The following is an 18115-nucleotide window of genomic DNA, read 5'->3' on the forward strand; positions in this document are numbered from 1 at the left end:
GGAGGCATCCCACACTACTGGAAATGAAAGACAGTAGCCCATTAGCTTTGACAACAACCGAAAGAAAAATGTTTTTAACACAGACTTATACAATCACTTTGACAGCATTCCAGTCAGCATCTGACATCTTTTCTTCACTTTCCTCATCATTTCTTCTCCTCTTCCTGTATTCCTTTCCTTCATCTCAACTATTGTTTGTGTTCAGTCTTTCTTCAGAAACTGAAATCAGTATGCCACTGGTTGCAGCAGGCAGTTACAGGGAGTGAGCAGTGAGCACACAGCACATACCACTAGATACCTGGTGTTGACAGGGATCGGCTCTGGACAAGTGTGGATGCGTGCCTAACGGGCATGTGCTTGTGAAGTACGCAGGCAGACACGGACATGGGAGAGGTGTCAGCCTGTCAGTAAAGCCCACGGCTGGGGAGACGTACAGAGGATGGACGAGGTGCTGAGAGAGGAAGAGAAGGAGATGGAGGAGAGGGATGACAGAGGGAATCTGTGCCAGGGGCAGAGAGATGAAAAGGGGAAGAAAGCTCCTAAAAAGGAGGGAGGGATGTAGGGAAAGAGAGAGGTGGGGACGGTGGTGGTGGGATGGGGGAGGGAGAAGAGAGCCAGGTGTTACTCTCACAGCTGTGGTCAGTTGCTGAGTTTCTTTTAAAGGGATCTCTCTCTTTCCCTCTCCTTCTCTCTTGCTAGGGGTGGAGGGAGGTTTCACTGGAGGTACTACTCTGTATCCCCTGTAGGAAATTTGCTCCACAAATAGTTTGATTTGATTAGTGTTTTTGTAGTGAGAATGTATCAATAAAGAGCAGTAAAAAGCCAAGTTTCTCTCTCTCTCTCTCTCTTTCTGAGTTCCCCTGCCGGTCGTCCAGTGCCTTAAGAGAGCCTTATAAAGAGCTGCTAAATCAATGGCACACTGTGCTCTGAACTGAACACTCTCTCACACACCATATGCCCACATGACCTCCATGGCTGACACACACGCAGCTCACAGCAGCTACAGAAAGAGAGAGAAAGACAGAGAATAGTTGACCTGAAGAAGCAGTTGAAAAGTTGAAAAGGCAGAATTCCAAATGTAATGTTCCATTTCAATACCCACATTTAACATATAGAACTCTCAAAGAAAAATATATAATACAAAGTTTGGATATGATGTGTCCGCATGGCAGGACTGAAGATCTTCCCTAAAAGAGCAGTAAAGAAAAGACAGAAAGACAGAAAAAGAGGAGAAGAAGAGTCCAGAAAGAGAAGACTAACCTTCAAAGTCTGATAGGATTCCTTCCAAGTGAGCATTGACAGCGGAATCAGACATTTTGTGGTTGAATCTGAGGGAGCAGGAATCCCTTATTCCCAAGCAAGGCAAAGTCTCCCAGACGCTGTCTCCCGCTTTAAACAAATCCCAAATTAGGAGCCCATGCAGGGGGGGGGGCAGACAGAGGTAGCAGTTCACTGATCCAAGATTCCCTCTTTTAAAGCACCAACTTTTTTTCCTCCCTCTCTTCTCGTCCTCCTCCTCCCTCTTCCACTTTCAGAGCTGCTGTTGTTGCTGCAGAGCTTGGAATGAGAGAGCGATGACAACCCCCCACGCCCTCTCTCTCACTCTCTCCAGTTCTCTCTCTCTCGCTCTCTCTTTCTTCCTCCCTCCTTCCTTCCCTCCTTCCCTCCCTACTCCTTCCCTTTCCCTCTCTCTTGCTTTTCTTCCAGTGGTCTCTGCCTGTATTTAGTCCTGTGTTATTCCTGCTAGTGAAGATGTATCACAACCACTCTTCATACAGACGCACACTCACACACATTAGAAGACATGCACATTCACCAGTCACGTGTGCATACACCCATGAGCAAAGACGATCACTCACACGTGTGCACACACCCATGAGCAAAGACGATCACTCACACGTGTGCACACACCCATGAGCAAAAACGATCACTCACACGTGTGCACATACTCATGGGTAGACTCATCTGTTTTATCTTCCACAAGTATACACTAACTGTAAATATACACAAGTTTGAAGCAAGGAACACAACTTTGAAGCAATACAGATTCTCTGTATGCAATGCTGTGAGGAAAATAAAAACAGTTGATGGAAATATACAGTACCTTCAGAAAGTATTCACACCCCTTAAATTTTCCACATTTTGTCGTGTTACAAAGTGGGATTTAAATGGATGTAATTGTTTTGTTTTTTCAACGATCTAAACAAAATACTCCGTAATGTCAAAGTGGAAGGAAATTCCAACATTTGTAAAAAATGTATTAAAAATGAAACACTAATATACCTTGATTAGATAAGTATTCAACCCCCTGAGTCAATACATGTTAGAATCACATTTGGCAGCGATTGCAGCTGTGAGTCTTTCTGGGTAAGTCTCTGAGAGCTTTCATAAAACGGGTGGGTCTAATCCTGAATGCTGATTGGTTAAAAGCGCATTCCAGCCGGTGTCTATTCCACAAGTACCACCGGCAAAATCTATGACATTAAAATGCCTATTTACTCTATTCCATCTGACTGTGCAATCCACTGTCTCATCAGCCCAGGCAGGGAAGTTATGCATTTGATCTCCACTATAAAAAGCATATAGTTTCATTTTCAACAGCGGAGATTTGTATAAACCTTACTGTCTGTTTCTCCGACATTTGAAACATTGTTTCAATATTCAAATTCGATCTCCAACTGTCCCATAGTAATGAACGTGTAGGGGTCGGGAGTCGGGATGAGAGAGAGAGACAGGCAGCGTCCTCAGCCAAACGAAATCATGAATCAGCTGGCATCATTTTTATGGATATATACAAAGAAATGTCAATTGAAAAAAGGTAAAACGAAACGAAGTGCAGCTAGTTTGTAGTCTTTCTAGCTTCAGTTTGAAGTTATTGTGTTAGCTGTGTTGTTGGCTAGCTCCTCTGAACAACAGTGTCCTAACGAGAGAGCACATTTTCTATGCCAGGCGAAATTTCGCCTCATTAGCTCATTGTTATGGCTGTATCCAAATACATGTCACTAGAAAACAGCTTAAACAAATGTTGTTACTGTTGTTATTATCTGTTGTTATTATCTGCACTGTTTGACAGTAAGTTAGCCATAGTTGGCTAGCTAGCAAGCAAGGTAAAATAATGTTGCAGCCAGAATGGCAATGGAACATTTAGAACGAACGACTGGGTCGTGTCCATAAATACAGAACAAAAAGACTAAATGACTGGGTCGCGTCCCTGGTAACCAAACCAATAGAACGAACGACCAGCCGGTTTGGGTAGCAACCCAAAATTTGTTTCGGGACTATATCCTGTGGAACGATGAAATAGTATGAATACATTCATCAAAATAACATTTTTAATGAAAATATGTCAATCATTATTGTAATATGTTGGTAACCTGTTGTATATAAGTGATAATGCCCTAGAAGCTGGAGTTTGGAGGAGATATTGGCACGGTTTGCCGACCCAATATATCCTCCAAACACCGGCTTTTCCGGCATTATCACTTATTCCACACCCGGATTGTGCAACATTTGCCCATTATTCTTTATACAATTCTTCAACCTCTGTCAAATTTTTTGTTGATCATTGCTAGACAACCGTTTTCAGGTCTTGCCATATATTTTCAAGTAGATTTAAGTCAAAAGTGCAACTCGGCCACTCATTCCCTGTCTTGGTAAGCAACTCCAGTGTAGATTTGGCCTTGTGTTTTAGGTTATTGTCCTGCTGAAAGGTAAATTCATCTCCCAGTGTCTGGTGCAAAGCAGACTGAACCAAGTTTTCCTCTAGGATTTTGCCTGTGCTTAGTTCTATTACATTTATTTTTTTATCCTGAAAAACTCCCCATAGCATACCCATAACATGATGCAGCCACCACTATGCATGCAAATATAGAGAGTGGTACTCAGTAATGTGTTGTATTGGATTTGCACCAAAGTCACCATTTGCCTCATGATGAAATCCCTGAGCGGTTTCCTTCTTCTCCAGCAACATAGGACGCCCGTATTTTTGAAGTGACTGAGTGTATTGATACACCATCCAAAGTGTAATTAATAACTTCCCCATGCTCAAAGGGATATTCAATGGCTGCTTTTTTTTACCCATCTACCAACAGGTGCCCTTCTTTGCGATGCATTGGAAAACCTCCCTGGTCTTTGTGGTTAAATCTGTGTTTGAAATTCACTGCTCAACTGAGGGACCTTACAGATAATTGTAATTGTATGTGTGGGGTACAGAGATGAGGTAGTCATTCAAAAATCATGTTAAACACTATTATTGAACACAGAGTAAGTCCATGCAACTTATTATGTGACTTGTTAAGTACATTTTTAACCCTAAACTTATTTAGGCTTGTCATAACAAAGGGGTTGAATACTTATTGACTCAAGACATTTCAGCTTTCATTTTTTATTAATATATATATATTTTGTTGTTACATATATATATATATATATATATATATATATATATGTATATGTAACAACAAAATGTGTAAAAAGTCAAGGGGTGTGAATACTTTCTGATAGAGTGTAGGGGCCAAACTGACCAGGACAAATATGGTCAAGCCTGTTCCAGCACCACTATGGTCGAGCCTGTTCCAGCACCACTATGGTCGAGCCTGTTCCAGCACCACTATGGTCGAGCCTGTTCCAGCACCACTATGGTCGAGCCTGTTCCAGCACCACTATGGTCGAGCCTGTTCCAGCACCACTATGGTCGAGCCTGTTCCAGCACCACTATGGTCGAGCCTGTTCCAGCACCACTATGGTCGAGCCTGTTCCAGCACCACTATGGTCGAGCCTGTTCCAGCACCACTATGGTCGAGCCTGTTCCAGCACCACTATGGTCGAGCCTGTTCCAGCACCACTATGGTCGAGCCTGTTCCAGCACCAATATGGTCGAGCCTGTTCCAGCACCACTATGGTCGAGCCTGTTCCAGCACCACTATGGTCGAGCCTGTTCCAGCACCACTATGGTCGAGCCTGTTCCAGCACCACTATGGTCGAGCCTGTTCCAGCACCACTATGGTCAAGCCTGTTCCAGCACCACTATGGTCAAGCCTGTTCCAGCACCACTATGGTCAAGCCTGTTCCAGCACCACTATGGTCGAGCCTGTTCCAGCACCACTATGGTCGAGCCTGTTCCAGCACCACTATGGTCAAGCCTGTTCCAGCACCAATATGGTCAAGCCTGTTCCAGCACCACTATGGTCAAGCCTGTTCCAGCACCACTATGGTCGAGCCTGTTCCAGCACCACTATGGTCAAGCCTGTTCCAGCACCACTATGGTCAGTGGAAGAGAACTTCCTCTCTCTCTCTCTCTCTCTCTGTGTGTGTGTGTGCGTGTGTGCGTGTGTGTGTGTGTGTGTGTGTGAGTGTGTGCTTGTGTGTAAGAGTCTGTTAATGAGTCTGTGTATGGGGTCTGTGTATGTAGTCTGTGTATGAGTCTGTGTATGGAGTCTGTGTATGGGGTCTGTGTAAGAGTCTGTGTATGGGGTCTGTGTATGGAGTATGTGTATGAGTCTGTGTATGGAGTCTGTGTATGGGGTCTGTGTAAGAGTCTGTGTAAGAGTCTGTGTATGGGTCTGTGTATGGGTCTGTGTAAGAGTCTGTGTATGGGGTCTGTGTATGGAGTCTGTGTATGGGGTCTGTGTAAGAGTCTGTGTAAGAGTCTGTGTATGAGTCTGTGTATGGGGTCTGTGTATGGGGTCTGTGTATGGGGTCTGTGTATGGAGTCTGTGTATGGGTCTGTGTAAGAGTCTGTGTAAGAGTCTGTGTATGAGTCTGTGTATGGGGTCTGTGTATGGGGTCTGTGTATGGGGTCTGTGTATGGAGTCTGTGTATGGGGTCTGTGTATGGGGTCTGTGTAAGAGTCTGTGTAAGAGTCTGGGTATGGGGTCTGTGTAAGAGTCTGGGTATGGGGTCTGTGTAAGAGTCTGTGTAAGAGTCTGGGTATGGGGTCTGTGTAAGAGTCTGTGTAAGAGTCTGGGTGCATGTGTAAGAAACTGAATTACCTATATTAGATTCTTCCACCTACAAAAGTCTGTCACAAGCCTGAAGCAACAATTTCCATTCTAGTCTTTTAAAGCCCAGACTCTGTTGGTGGTTTCCGTAGTGTAAGCTGTGTAAAGTGCCTGGGGCCACCAACGGCTAAGCAGCCAGAGAGTAGACCGACAGAATACAGGCATACAGGGATTGAGTACTGAGGGTGACCCAGTGGCTATGGAGATTAATACATCACTAACTAGACCTGTCCTGCTCTGCTCACAGACTGTCTGTGAGGGTACATCCTCTCTGTTAGAGGGGAGTGTGTTAGTGTGTATGAGGGTACATCCTCTCTGTTAGAGGGGAGTGTGTTAGTGTGTATGAGGGTACATCCTCTCTGTTAGAGGGGAGTGTGTTAGTGTGTATGAGGGTACATCCTCTCTGTTAGAGGGGAGTGTGTTAGTGTGTATGAGGGTACATCCTCTCTGTTAGAGGGGAGTGTGTTAGTGTGTGTGAGGGTACATGCTCTCTGTTAGAGGGGAGTGTGTTAGTGTGTATGAGGGTACATCCTCTCTGTTAGAGGGGAGTGTGTTAGTGTGTATGAGGGTACATCCTCTCTGTTAGAGGGGAGTGTGTTAGTGTGTGTGAGGGTACATCCTCTCTGTCAGAGGGGAGTGTGTTAGTGTGTATGAGGGTACATTCTCTCTGTTAGAGGGGAGTGTGTTAGTGTGTGTGAGGGTACATGCTCTCTGTTAGAGGGGAGTGTGTTAGTGTGTATGAGGGTACATTCTCTCTGTTAGAGGGGAGTGTGTTAGTGTGTGTGAGGGTACATCCTCTCTGTCAGAGGGGAGTGTGTTAGTGTGTATGAGGGTACATCCTCTCTGTTAGAGGGGAGTGTGTTAGTGTGTATGAGGGTACATTCTCTCTGTTAGAGGGGAGTGTGTTAGTGTGTGTGAGGGTACATCCTCTCTGTTAGAGGGGAGTGTGTATGAGGGTACATCCTCTCTGTTAGAGGGGAGTGTGTTAGTGTGTGTGAGGGTACATCCTCTCTGTTAGAGGGGAGTGTGGTAGTGTGTGTGAGGGTACATCCTCTCTGTTAGAGGGGAGTGTGTTAGTGTGTATGAGGGTACATCCTCTCTGTTAGAGGGGAGTGTGTTAGTGTGTATGAGGGTACATCCTCTCTGTTAGAGGGGAGTGTGTTAGTGTGTGTGAGGGTACATCGTCTCTGTTAGAGGGGAGTGTGTTAGTGTGTGTGAGGGTACATCCTCTCTGTTAGAGGGGAGTGTGTTAGTGTGTATGAGGGTACATCCTCTCTGTCAGAGCGGGAGTGTGTTAGTGTGTGTGTGTTGCTTGTGGCAAAGAGTCAAAGAAAGAATGATCAATTACTATAGATGTTATAAGATAGGAAGATAGAAGGTACGGCTAAAACTTTAGTCAGGCTATTTTTTATTTTTTTTACATTTCAATAAACCTAATTATAATATAACACATAATACATACTGCAAAAATGTACCTTAGTACGCTAATGACAGAATGTGCAATATGTATTATATATGTGGCTATATGAGAAGTGTACAATGTTTATGACAGGGGTGCAATGTACGTATTATGTTGGGTATGTCATGACCAGTGTCTATTTTCTATACAGCAGTACTGTGTGTCTGAGACAATTTCCCCCTCGGGACATTAAAGTTCATCCTATCCTAATGAATATGTCAGTTACTTCCTGTTGCATGCATTGTTCTGGATTAGTAACATCCTGAGTGAGTACGACCTTAGTATTCAAAAACCTCTTCTTTCTATATTGACAACCTGTTTCCAGTGAAAAGAGATGAAGTTGAATTTAACAAGGACAATCTTGTCCAGCAGTGAGACTAAACTGTATTTCAGAATAGGAGTATAGCCTATCATCTCTGAGTGTGTTGTGTTCTCAGTGGAAACCTGTCAACACCAATAAACACTGTAGTTAATGACTCAAACTGGCTCAAAGTTACAACAGCAGCATTCCTCCTGCAGAGATATATACACACACACACACACACACACACACACACACACACACACACACACACACACACACACACACACACACACACACACACACACACACACACACACAGAGAGAGCTCTATCGGTAATGAGACACTTCATCCACCAGATGTCAGTGTTGTAGCTATAAAACGAGGGCTGTTGCACCAACAGTGACAGAAGTTGTGGCCCAATAGTGAGATGTGTAACTAGATAGCCATGGAGACATGTGGAGAATCCCTCTGCAGACCTTCTGGCTGTGACACACCCTCCTCCACACCTACTCTTCTGCCACATGTCTCACATTCCCTGGCACACACACACACACCACAACTCCTAACACATGCTCCAAGCCCACCATGGGGCTGGAACAAACTCACTGTCCCCATCCCCTGCAGGCAGCAGCTGACAGAGAGGGCTGTCTTTACTAACAGGATGATATGGATCACATACAGTGGGGCAAAAAAGTATTTAGTCAGCCACCAATTGTGCAAGTTCTCCCACTTAAAAAGATGAGAGAGGCCTGTAATTTTCATCATAGGTACACATCAACTATGACAGACAAAATTTGAAAAGAAATCCAGAAAATCACATTGTAGGATTTTTAATTAATTTATTTGCAAATTATGGTGGAAAATAAGTAACCTGTAACTTCTTCTTTAAGGTGCCCCTCTGTCCTCCACTCGTTACCTGTATTAATGGCACCTGTTTGAACTTGTTATCAGTATAAACGACACCTGTCCACAACCTCAAACAGTCACACTCCAAACTCCACTATGGCCAAGACCAAAGAGCTGTCAAAGGACACCAGAAACAAAATTGTAGACCTGCACCAGGCTGGGAAGACTGAATCTGCAATACGTAAGCAGCTTGGTTTGAAGAAATCAACTGTGGGAGCAATTATTAGGAAATGGAAGACATACAAGACCACTGATAATCTCCCTCGATCTGGGGCTCCACGCAAGATCTCACCCCGTGGGGTCAAAATGATCACAAGAATGGCGAGCAAAAATCCCAGAACCACACAGGGGGACCTAGTGAATGACCTGCAGAGAGCTGGGACCAAAGTAACAAAGCCTACCATCAGTAACACACTACGCCCACAGGGACTCAAATCCTGCAGTGCCAGACGTGTCCCCCTGCTTAAGCCAGTACATGTCCAGGCCCATCTGAAGTTTGCTAGAGAGCATTTGGATGATCCAGAAGAGGATTGGGAGAATGTCATATGGTCAGATGAAACCAAAATATAACTTTTTGGTAAAAACTCAACTCGTCGTGTTTGGAGGACAAAGAATGCTGAGTTGCATCCAAAGAACACCATACCTACTGTGAAGCATGGGGGTGGAAACATCATGCTTTGGGGCTGTTTTTCTGCAAAGGGACCAGGACGACTGATCCGTGTAAAGGAAAGAATGAATGGGGCCATGTATCGTGAGATTTTGAGTGAAAACCTCCTTCCATCAGCAAGGGCATTGAAGATGAAATGTGGCTGGGTCTTTCAGCATGACAATGATCCCAAACACACCGCCCGGGCAACGAAGGAGTGGCTTCGTAAGAAGCATTTCAAGGTCCTGGAGTGGCCTAGCCAGTCTCCAGATCTCAACTCCATAGAAAATCTTTGGAGGGAGTTGAAAGTCCGTGTTGCCCAGCGACAGCCCCAAAACATCACTGCTCTAGAGGAGATCTGCATGGAGGAATGGGCCAAAATACCAGCAACAGTGTGTGAAAACCTGGTGAAGACTTACAGAAAACGTTTGACCTGTGTCATTGCCAACAAAGGGTATTTAACAAAGTATTGAGAAACTTTTGTTATTGACCAAATACTTATTTTCCACCATAATTTGCAAATAAATTCATAAAAATTTTCTGGAGAAAAAAAATTCTCATTTTGTCTGTCATAGTTGAAGTGTACATATGATGAAAATTACAGGCCTCTCATCTTTTTAAGTGGGAGAATTTGCACAATTGGTGGCTGACTAAATACTTTTTTGCCCCACTGTGTCTATCATGGTTGTTGTGCTGCCAAACATTACCACACACATACAATCCCATATGGGATTTAAAGGAGAAATCATTTGGTGTGGTTATGTGTCCTGTACAGGTCATGACAGTACCATATACCATTTAGCAGACACTTTTATCCTCTTACAGTCATGCATACATTTTGCATATGGGTGGTCCCCCACAGGAATCAAACCCACAACCCTTGGCCTTGCAAGCACCACACACTACCAACTATGTCACACAGGATTGCAACAGAAAACTCTAAAGTCTGGCGCTGGTCCCTCGGGTCATTAAGGGTCAGCACAGACACAGCTGAGGCCCTGGGTTACATTACCCTCTCAGGTGGCTCTCTGTACCAGTGGGTACTGACCATGACCTGACCACCGCAACCCTCCCTCTAACCCACTGACCTGACCACCGCAACCCTTCCTCTAACCACTGACCTGACCATCCCAACCCTCCCTCTAACCCACTGACCTGACCATCCCAACCCTCCCTCTAACCCACTGACCTGACCATCCCAACCCTCCCTCTAACCCACTGACCTGACCATCTCAACCCTCCCTCTAACCCGCTGACCTGACCACCCCAACCCTCCCTCTAACCCACTGACCTGACCACCCCAACCCTCCCTCTAACCACTGACCTGACCATCCCAACCCTCCCTCTAACCCACTGACCTGACCATCCCAACCCTCCCTCTAACCTACTGACCTGACCACCCCAACCCTCCCTCTAACCCACTGACCTGACCACCCCAACCCTCCCTCTAACCCACTGACCTGACCACCCCAACCCTCCCTCTAACCCACTGACCTGACCACCCCAACCCTCCCTCTAACCCACTGACCTGACCACCCCAACCCTCCCTCTAACCCACTGACCTGACCATCCCAACCCTCCCTCTAACCTACTGACCTGACCATCCCAAACCTCCCTCTAACCCTCTGATCTGACCACCCCAACCCTCCCACTAACCCACTGACCTGACCATCCCAACCCTCCCTCTAACCCACTGACCTGACCACCCCAACCCTCCCTCTAACCCACTGAACTGACCTGACCACCCCAACCCTCCCTCTAACCCACTGACCTGACCATCCCAACCCTCCCTCTAACCCACTGACCTGACCTGACCATCCCAACCCTCCCTCTAACCCTCTGACCTGACCTGACCTGACCTGACCATCCCAACCCTCCCTCTAACCCACTGACCTGACCATCCCAACCCTCCCTCTAACCCACTGACCTGACCATCCCAACCCTCCCTCTAATCCACTGACCTGACCATCCCAACCCTCCCTCTAACCCACTGACCTGACCACCCCAACCCTCCCTCTAACCCACTGACCTGACCATCCCAACCCTCCCTCTAACCCACTGACCTGACCATCCCAACCCTCCCTCTAATCCACTGACCTGACCATCTCAACCCTCCCTCTAACCCACTGACCTGACCACCCCAACCCTCCCTCTAACCCACTGACCTGACCTGACCATCCCAACCCTCCCTCTAACCCACTGACCTGACCACCCCAACCCTCCCTCTAACCCACTGACCTGACCACCCCAACCCTCCCTCTAACCCACTGACCTGACCATCCCAACCCTCCCTCTAACCCACTGACCTGACCATCCCAACCCTCCCTCTAACCCACTGACCTGACCACCCCAACCCTCCCTCTAACCCACTGACCTGACCATCCCAACCCTCCCTCTAACCCACTGACCTGACCATCCCAACCCAAGTTGGTGTTAATGTTATAATGTTATAGACAGACAGTTGGTGTTAATGTTATAATGTTATAGACAGTCAGTTTGTGTTAATGTTATAGACAGCCAGTTGGTGTTAATGTTATAATGTTATAGACAGCCAGTTGGTGTTAATGTTATCATGTTATAGACAGTCAGTTGGTGTTAATGTTATAATGTTATAGACAGCCAGTTGGTGTTAATGTTATAATGTTATAGACAGACAGTTGGTGTTAATGTTATAATGTTATAGACAGCCAGTTGGTGTTAATGTTATAATGTTATAGACAGTCAGTTTGTGTTAATGTTATAGACAGCCAGTTGGTGTTAATGTTATAATGTTATAGACAGCCAGTTGGTGTTAATGTTATAGACAGTCAGTTGGTGTTAATGTTATAATGTTATAGACAGCCAGTTGGTGTTAATGTTATCATGTTATAGACAGTCAGTTGGTGTTAATGTTATAATGTTATAGACAGTCAGTTGGTGTTAATGTTATCATGTTATAGACAGTCAGTTGGTGTTAATGTTATAATGTTATAGACAGTCAGTTGGTGTTAATGTTATAGACAGTCAATTTGTGTTAATGTTATAGACAGTCAGTTGGTGTTAATGTTATAGACAGTCAGTTTGTGTTAATGTGAAATTGTTATAGACAGCCAGTTGGTAATAATGTTATAGACAGTCAGTTGGTGTTAATGTTATAATGTAATAGACAGTCAGTTGGTGTTAATGTTATAATGTTATAGACAGTCAGTTGGTGTTAATGTTATAATGTTATAGACAGTCAGATGGTGTTAATGTTATAATGTTATAGACAGTCAGTTGGTGTTAATGTTATAATGTTATAGACAGTCAGTTGGTGTTAATGTTATAATGTTATAGACAGCCAGTTGGTGTTAATGTTATAATGTTATAGACTGTCAGTTGGTGTTAATATTATAATGTTATAGACAGTCAGTTGGTGTTAATGTTATAATGTTATAGACAGTCAGTTGGTGTTATTGTTATAGACAGCCAGTTGGTGTTAATGTTATAATGTTATAGACAGTCAGTTGGTGTTAATATTATAATGTTATAGACAGTCAGTTGGTGTTAATGTTATAATGTTATAGACAGTCAGTTGGTGTTATTGTTATAGACAGTCAGTTGGTGTTATTGTTATAGACAGACAGTCGGTGTTAATGGTATAATGTTATAGACAGTTGGTGTTAATGTTATTGTCACAATTGTCGTAAGGAGTGGACCAAAACGCAGCGGGAAAATGTATACTCATCTTCTTTTTTTTTTAAGAAGAAGGAAAAACAAAAATAAGTACGTATTACAAAACAAACGATTCCAAAGAGTCCCATCAGGTGCAACAAACACTAAACCAGGAAATAACTACCCACAAACCCACATAGAACAAACACCCCTATAAACAGAATCTTCAATCAGAGGCAACGAGAAGCAGCTGCCTCCAATTGAAGGTCAACCCAATAAACACCACATAGAAATAGACCAACTAGAAATAACATAGAAATACACTAACATAGAAGATAACCCAAACAACCCCGAAACACCCTAAACAAACGCCCCCTGCCATGCCCTGACCAAACTACAATAACAAACAGCCCCTTTACTGGTCAGGATGTAACAGTACCCACCCCCAAAGGTGCAGACCCCGGATGCACCTTAAACAACAAAAAATATATAAAAAAATAAACCCCAACACAAAAAGAATCCCCTAACTAAAGGGAGGGAAGGGAGGGTGGCCACCGTCACCGACGGTTCTTGTGCTACACCCCCCCCTCCCCAACCTCCTACTGCGGAGGTGGCTCAGGCTCCGGCCTTACTCCCCAACCTAACCTGTCCACCCCTGCTAACTGCTTATTATTATTTACCCCTCCCGAAGTCTCTGGACTAAGGCGCATCGCTGAAGACCTCGGGCTGAGGCGCGTCGATGGAGACCTCAGGCTGAGGCGCGTCGCTGGAAACCTCGGGCTGAGGCGCGTCGCTGGAGACCTCGGGCTGAGGCACGTCGCTGGAGACCTCGGGCTGAGGCGCGTCGCTGGAGACCTCGGGCTGAGGCGCGTCGCTGGAGACCTCGGGCTGATGCGCGTCGCTGGAGAGCTCCGGACTGGAGGGCGACTCTGGGAGCTCCGGACTGGAGGGCGACTCTTGGAGCTCCGGACTGGAGGGCAATCTCTAGACGGGGCACTGTCGCCGGAAGCTCTGGACGGGGCACTGTCGCCGGAAGCTCTGGACGGGGAACTGTCGCCGGAAGCTCTGGACGGGGAACTGTCGCCGGGAAGCTCTGGACGGGGAACTGTCGCCGGAAGCTCTGGACGGGGAACTGTCGCCGGAAGCTCTGGACGGGGAACTGTCGCCGGAAGCTCTGGACGGGGAACTGTCGCCGGAAGCTCTGGACGGGGAACTGTCATCGGAAGCTCTGGACGGGGAACTGTCGCCGGAAGCTCTGGACGGGGAACTGTCATCGGAAGCTCTGGACGGGGACTCTGCACTGAAGGCCTGATGCATGGGGCTGGCTTTGGAGGCGCCAGACTAGGGATACGCACCACAGGGCTAGTGCGAGGAGCAGGACGAACTGGACTGGGCTGACGCACTGGAGGCCTGGTGCGTGGGGCTGGTACTGGAGGTACCAGACTGGAGACACGCACCCCAAGGCTTGTGCGAGGAGCGGGAACAGGATACACTGGGTCATGAGTAGGCAGCGGCGGTCTGGAGCGCACCGCCTGCACAACCCGTCCTGGCTGGATGGTAACAGTAGCTCTGCATGAGCGGAGTGCTGGCACAGGGCGAACTGGGTTGTGCAGAGGCCTGATGGCTTCCGTGTGTAGAGCAGGCGTAGGGTAGCCTGGGCCTAGGAGGCGCACTGGTGGCCAGATGTGCTGTGCAGGCATACTCCTACCCGTCTGGATGCCCACTCTAGCACGGCACTTGCGAGGGGCTGGGATCGCTCGCACCGGACTGTGCGTGCACATGGGCGAGATCGTGCGCACTTCCGCATACACCGGTGCTCTCATGATCCGTTGCTCCCCATAATAAGCACGGAGAGTTGGCTTAGGTCTATTACCTGACCTAGCCACTCTCCCCGTGTGCCCCCCCCCAAAACAATACTTGGGGCCGCCTCTCGCACTTGACAATCGGTGCGTATAATGCCTCGTAATGGCGCCTTTCCGCCTTGGCTGGCTCCAGCTCCTCCTTAGGGCGCTGGTACTCCCCAGCCTGGTGCCATGGTCCTGCCCCGTCCAGGATCTCCTCCCATGTCCATGAATCCTTATATTCCTCCTGCTGCTCCTTCCTCCACTGCTTGGCCCGTTTGTGGTGGGTAATTCTGTCACGATTGTCGTAAGGAGTGGACCAAAACAAAGCGGGAAAATGTATACTCATCTTTTTTGAAGAAGAAGAAGAAGGAAAAACAAAAATAAACACGTATACAAAACAAACTAGAAATAACATAGAAATACACTAACATAGAACATAACCCAAACAACCCCGAAACACCCTAAACAAACACCCCCTGCCACGCCCTGACCAAACTACAATAACAAACAGCCCCTTTACTGGTCAGGACGTGACAGTTATAGACAGTCAGTTGGTGTTAATGTTATAGACAGCCAGTTGGTGTTAATGTTATAGACAGTCAGTTGGTATTAATGTTATCATGTTATAGACAGACAGTTGGTGTTAATGTTATAGACAGTCAGTTGGTATTAATGTTATCATGTAATAGACAGTCAGTTGGTGTTAATGTTATAATGTTATAGACAGTCAGTTGGTGTTAATGTTATAATGTTATAGACAGTCAGTTGGTATTAATGTTATAGACAGTTAGTTGGTATTAATGTTATAATGTTATAGACAGTCAGTTGGTATTAATGTTATAGACAGCCAGTTGGTGTTAATGTTATCATGTTATAGACAGTCAGTTGGTGTTAATGTTATAATGTTATAGACAGTCAGTTGGTGTTAATGTTATAATGTTATAGACATTCAGTTGGTGTTAATGTTATAATGTTATAGACAGTTGGCTGCTGCCGAGAAGAAGCCAGACCCATGGGCACTGGGGTCCTGCCCTGTGATGGCATGAGGAGGAAAAGAAGTGGAGAAGGAGAGGAGGAGAAGGAGGAGGAGGTAAAGGGAGGAGGAAGAGGAGGAAAAGGAGGAGGAGAGGGGAGGAAGATGGAAGGAAAAAGAGCACTTCTATAAACAGATTCCACACTGGCATGGCTGTTGCTAGGGCCTTGAGACTGGCTTGACAGGTTGATGACAGACCCTCCCTCACCCCTCTTTCCCCATCTCCATTCCCCTTGGAACCCTGGTGGCACCGGTCTAACCCCTCTCCTGAGGCCCTGTCCCATTCCAGATGACAATATTCCTGGCCATTTCCGGGAATCCATCAAGAATCTGGGACATGTATCTGTCTATAGGAAATGTTTAGAACAGTAACAAAAGTCAAGTCATACTAGTCTCTCTCTCTCTCTCTCTCTCTCTCTCTCTCTCTCTCTCTCTCTCTCTCTCTCTCTCTCTCTCTCTCTCTCTCTCTCTCTCTCTCTCTCTCTGCATGGGAAACGTATGTTGCCAAAGCAAGTGAAATAGATAATAAACAAAAGTGAAATAAACAATAAAACATGTACAGTAAACATTACACTTACAAAAGAATAAAGACATTTCAAATGTCATATTATGTATATATATACAGTGTTGTAATGATGTGCAAATAGTTAAAGTACAAAAGGGAAAATAAATAAACAAACATAAATATTTTTATCTCTCTCTCTCTGTCTCTCTTTCTCTCTCTCTCTCCGTCTCTCTCTCTCTTTCTGATCACACCTCACACACAACGCTGTGTATGTACTCTGGACTCCACTCGTTGGTTACTGTGGTGCTACAGCGCTGTGTTTACATGGCAACCCATATTAATCAGGTACCTGTCTGAGGCTGCTGCTGCAGAGAGGGGGAGGGATAATGGGGGGGAGGAAGAGGAAGACATAGGTGTGCCATAGGTGTGTCTACTCCCTACAGTACAGAATAGAACCAGACCTGTCTACTCCCTACAGTACAGGATAGAACCAGACCAGTCTACTCCCTACAGTACAGGATAGAACCAGACCAGTCTACTCCCTACAGTACAGAATAGAACCAGACCAGTCTACTCCCTACAGTACAGGATAGAACCAGACCTGTCTACTCCCTACAGTACAGAATAGAACCAGACCAGTCTACTCCCTACAGTACAGGATAGAACCAGACCAGTCTACTCCCTACAGTACAGAATAGAACCAGACCAGTCTACTCCCTACAGTACAGGATAGAACCAGACCAGTCTACTCCCTACAGTACAGAATAGAACCAGACCAGTCTACTCCCTACAGTACAGAATAGAACCAGACCAGTCTACTCCCTACAGTACAGGATAGAACCAGACCAGTCTACTCCCTACAGTACAGAATAGAACCAGACCTGTCTACTCCCTACAGTACAGGATAGAACCAGACCAGTCTACTCCCTACAGTACAGGATAGAACCAGACCAGTCTACTCCCTACAGTACAGGATAGAACCAGACCAGTCTACTCCCTACAGTACAGGATAGAACCAGACCAGTCTACTCCCTACAGTACAGAATAGAACCAGACCTGTCTACTCCCTACAGTACAGGATAGAACCAGACCAGTCTACTCCCTACAGTACAGAATAGAACCAGACCAGTCTACTCCCTACAGTACAGGGTAGAACCAGACCAGTCTACTACCTACAGTACAGGATAGAACCAGACCAGTCTACTCCCTACAGTACAGGATAGAACCAGACCAGTCTACTCCCTACAGTACAGGATAGAACCAAACCAGTCTACTCCCTACAGTACAGGATAGAACCAGACCAGTCTACTCCCTACAGTACAGAATAGAACCAGACCAGTCTACTCCCTACAGTACAGAATAGAACCAGACCAGTCTACTCCCTACAGTACAGGATAGAACCAGACCAGTCTACTCCCTACAGTACAGAATAGAACCAGACCAGTCTACTCCCTACAGTACAGAATAGAACCAGACCAGTCTACTCCCTACAGTACAGGATAGAACCAGACCAGTCTACTCCCTACAGTACAGAATAGAACCAGACCAGTCTACTCCCTACAGTACAGGATAGAACCAGACCAGTCTACTCCCTACAGTACAGAATAGAACCAGACCAGTCTACTCCCTACAGTACAGAATAGAACCAGACCAGTCTACTCCCTACAGTACAGGATAGAACCAGACCAGTCTACTCCCTACAGTACAGAATAGAACCAGACCAGTCTACTCCCTACAGTACAGGATAGAACCAGACCAGTCTACTCCCTACAGTACAGGATAGAA

General features: G+C 46.0%; 1 protein-coding gene across 4 annotated transcripts in view; it reads right to left on the reverse strand.

Moving 5' to 3' along the window:
• septin9b (septin-9) overlaps positions 1-18115 on the reverse strand; it is a 125270-nt gene that overhangs the window by 70463 nt on the left and 36692 nt on the right. Inside the window, exon 1 of one of the 4 annotated variants that reach the window (XM_045719946.1) lies at positions 1261-1563. The exons of the other annotated variants lie outside the window; for them this stretch is intronic. Within the exon in view, the coding sequence (XP_045575902.1) occupies positions 1261-1315 (55 nt within the window). The 5' untranslated portion in view covers positions 1316-1563. Of the gene's footprint in view, positions 1-1260; positions 1564-18115 lie in introns of those variants that run through there. 4 annotated transcript variants of the gene reach the window in all.

This window comes from Salmo salar, chromosome ssa06 (assembly GCF_905237065.1).
Source record: "Salmo salar chromosome ssa06, Ssal_v3.1, whole genome shotgun sequence".
Classification (NCBI taxonomy): Eukaryota; Metazoa; Chordata; class Actinopteri; order Salmoniformes; family Salmonidae; genus Salmo; species Salmo salar.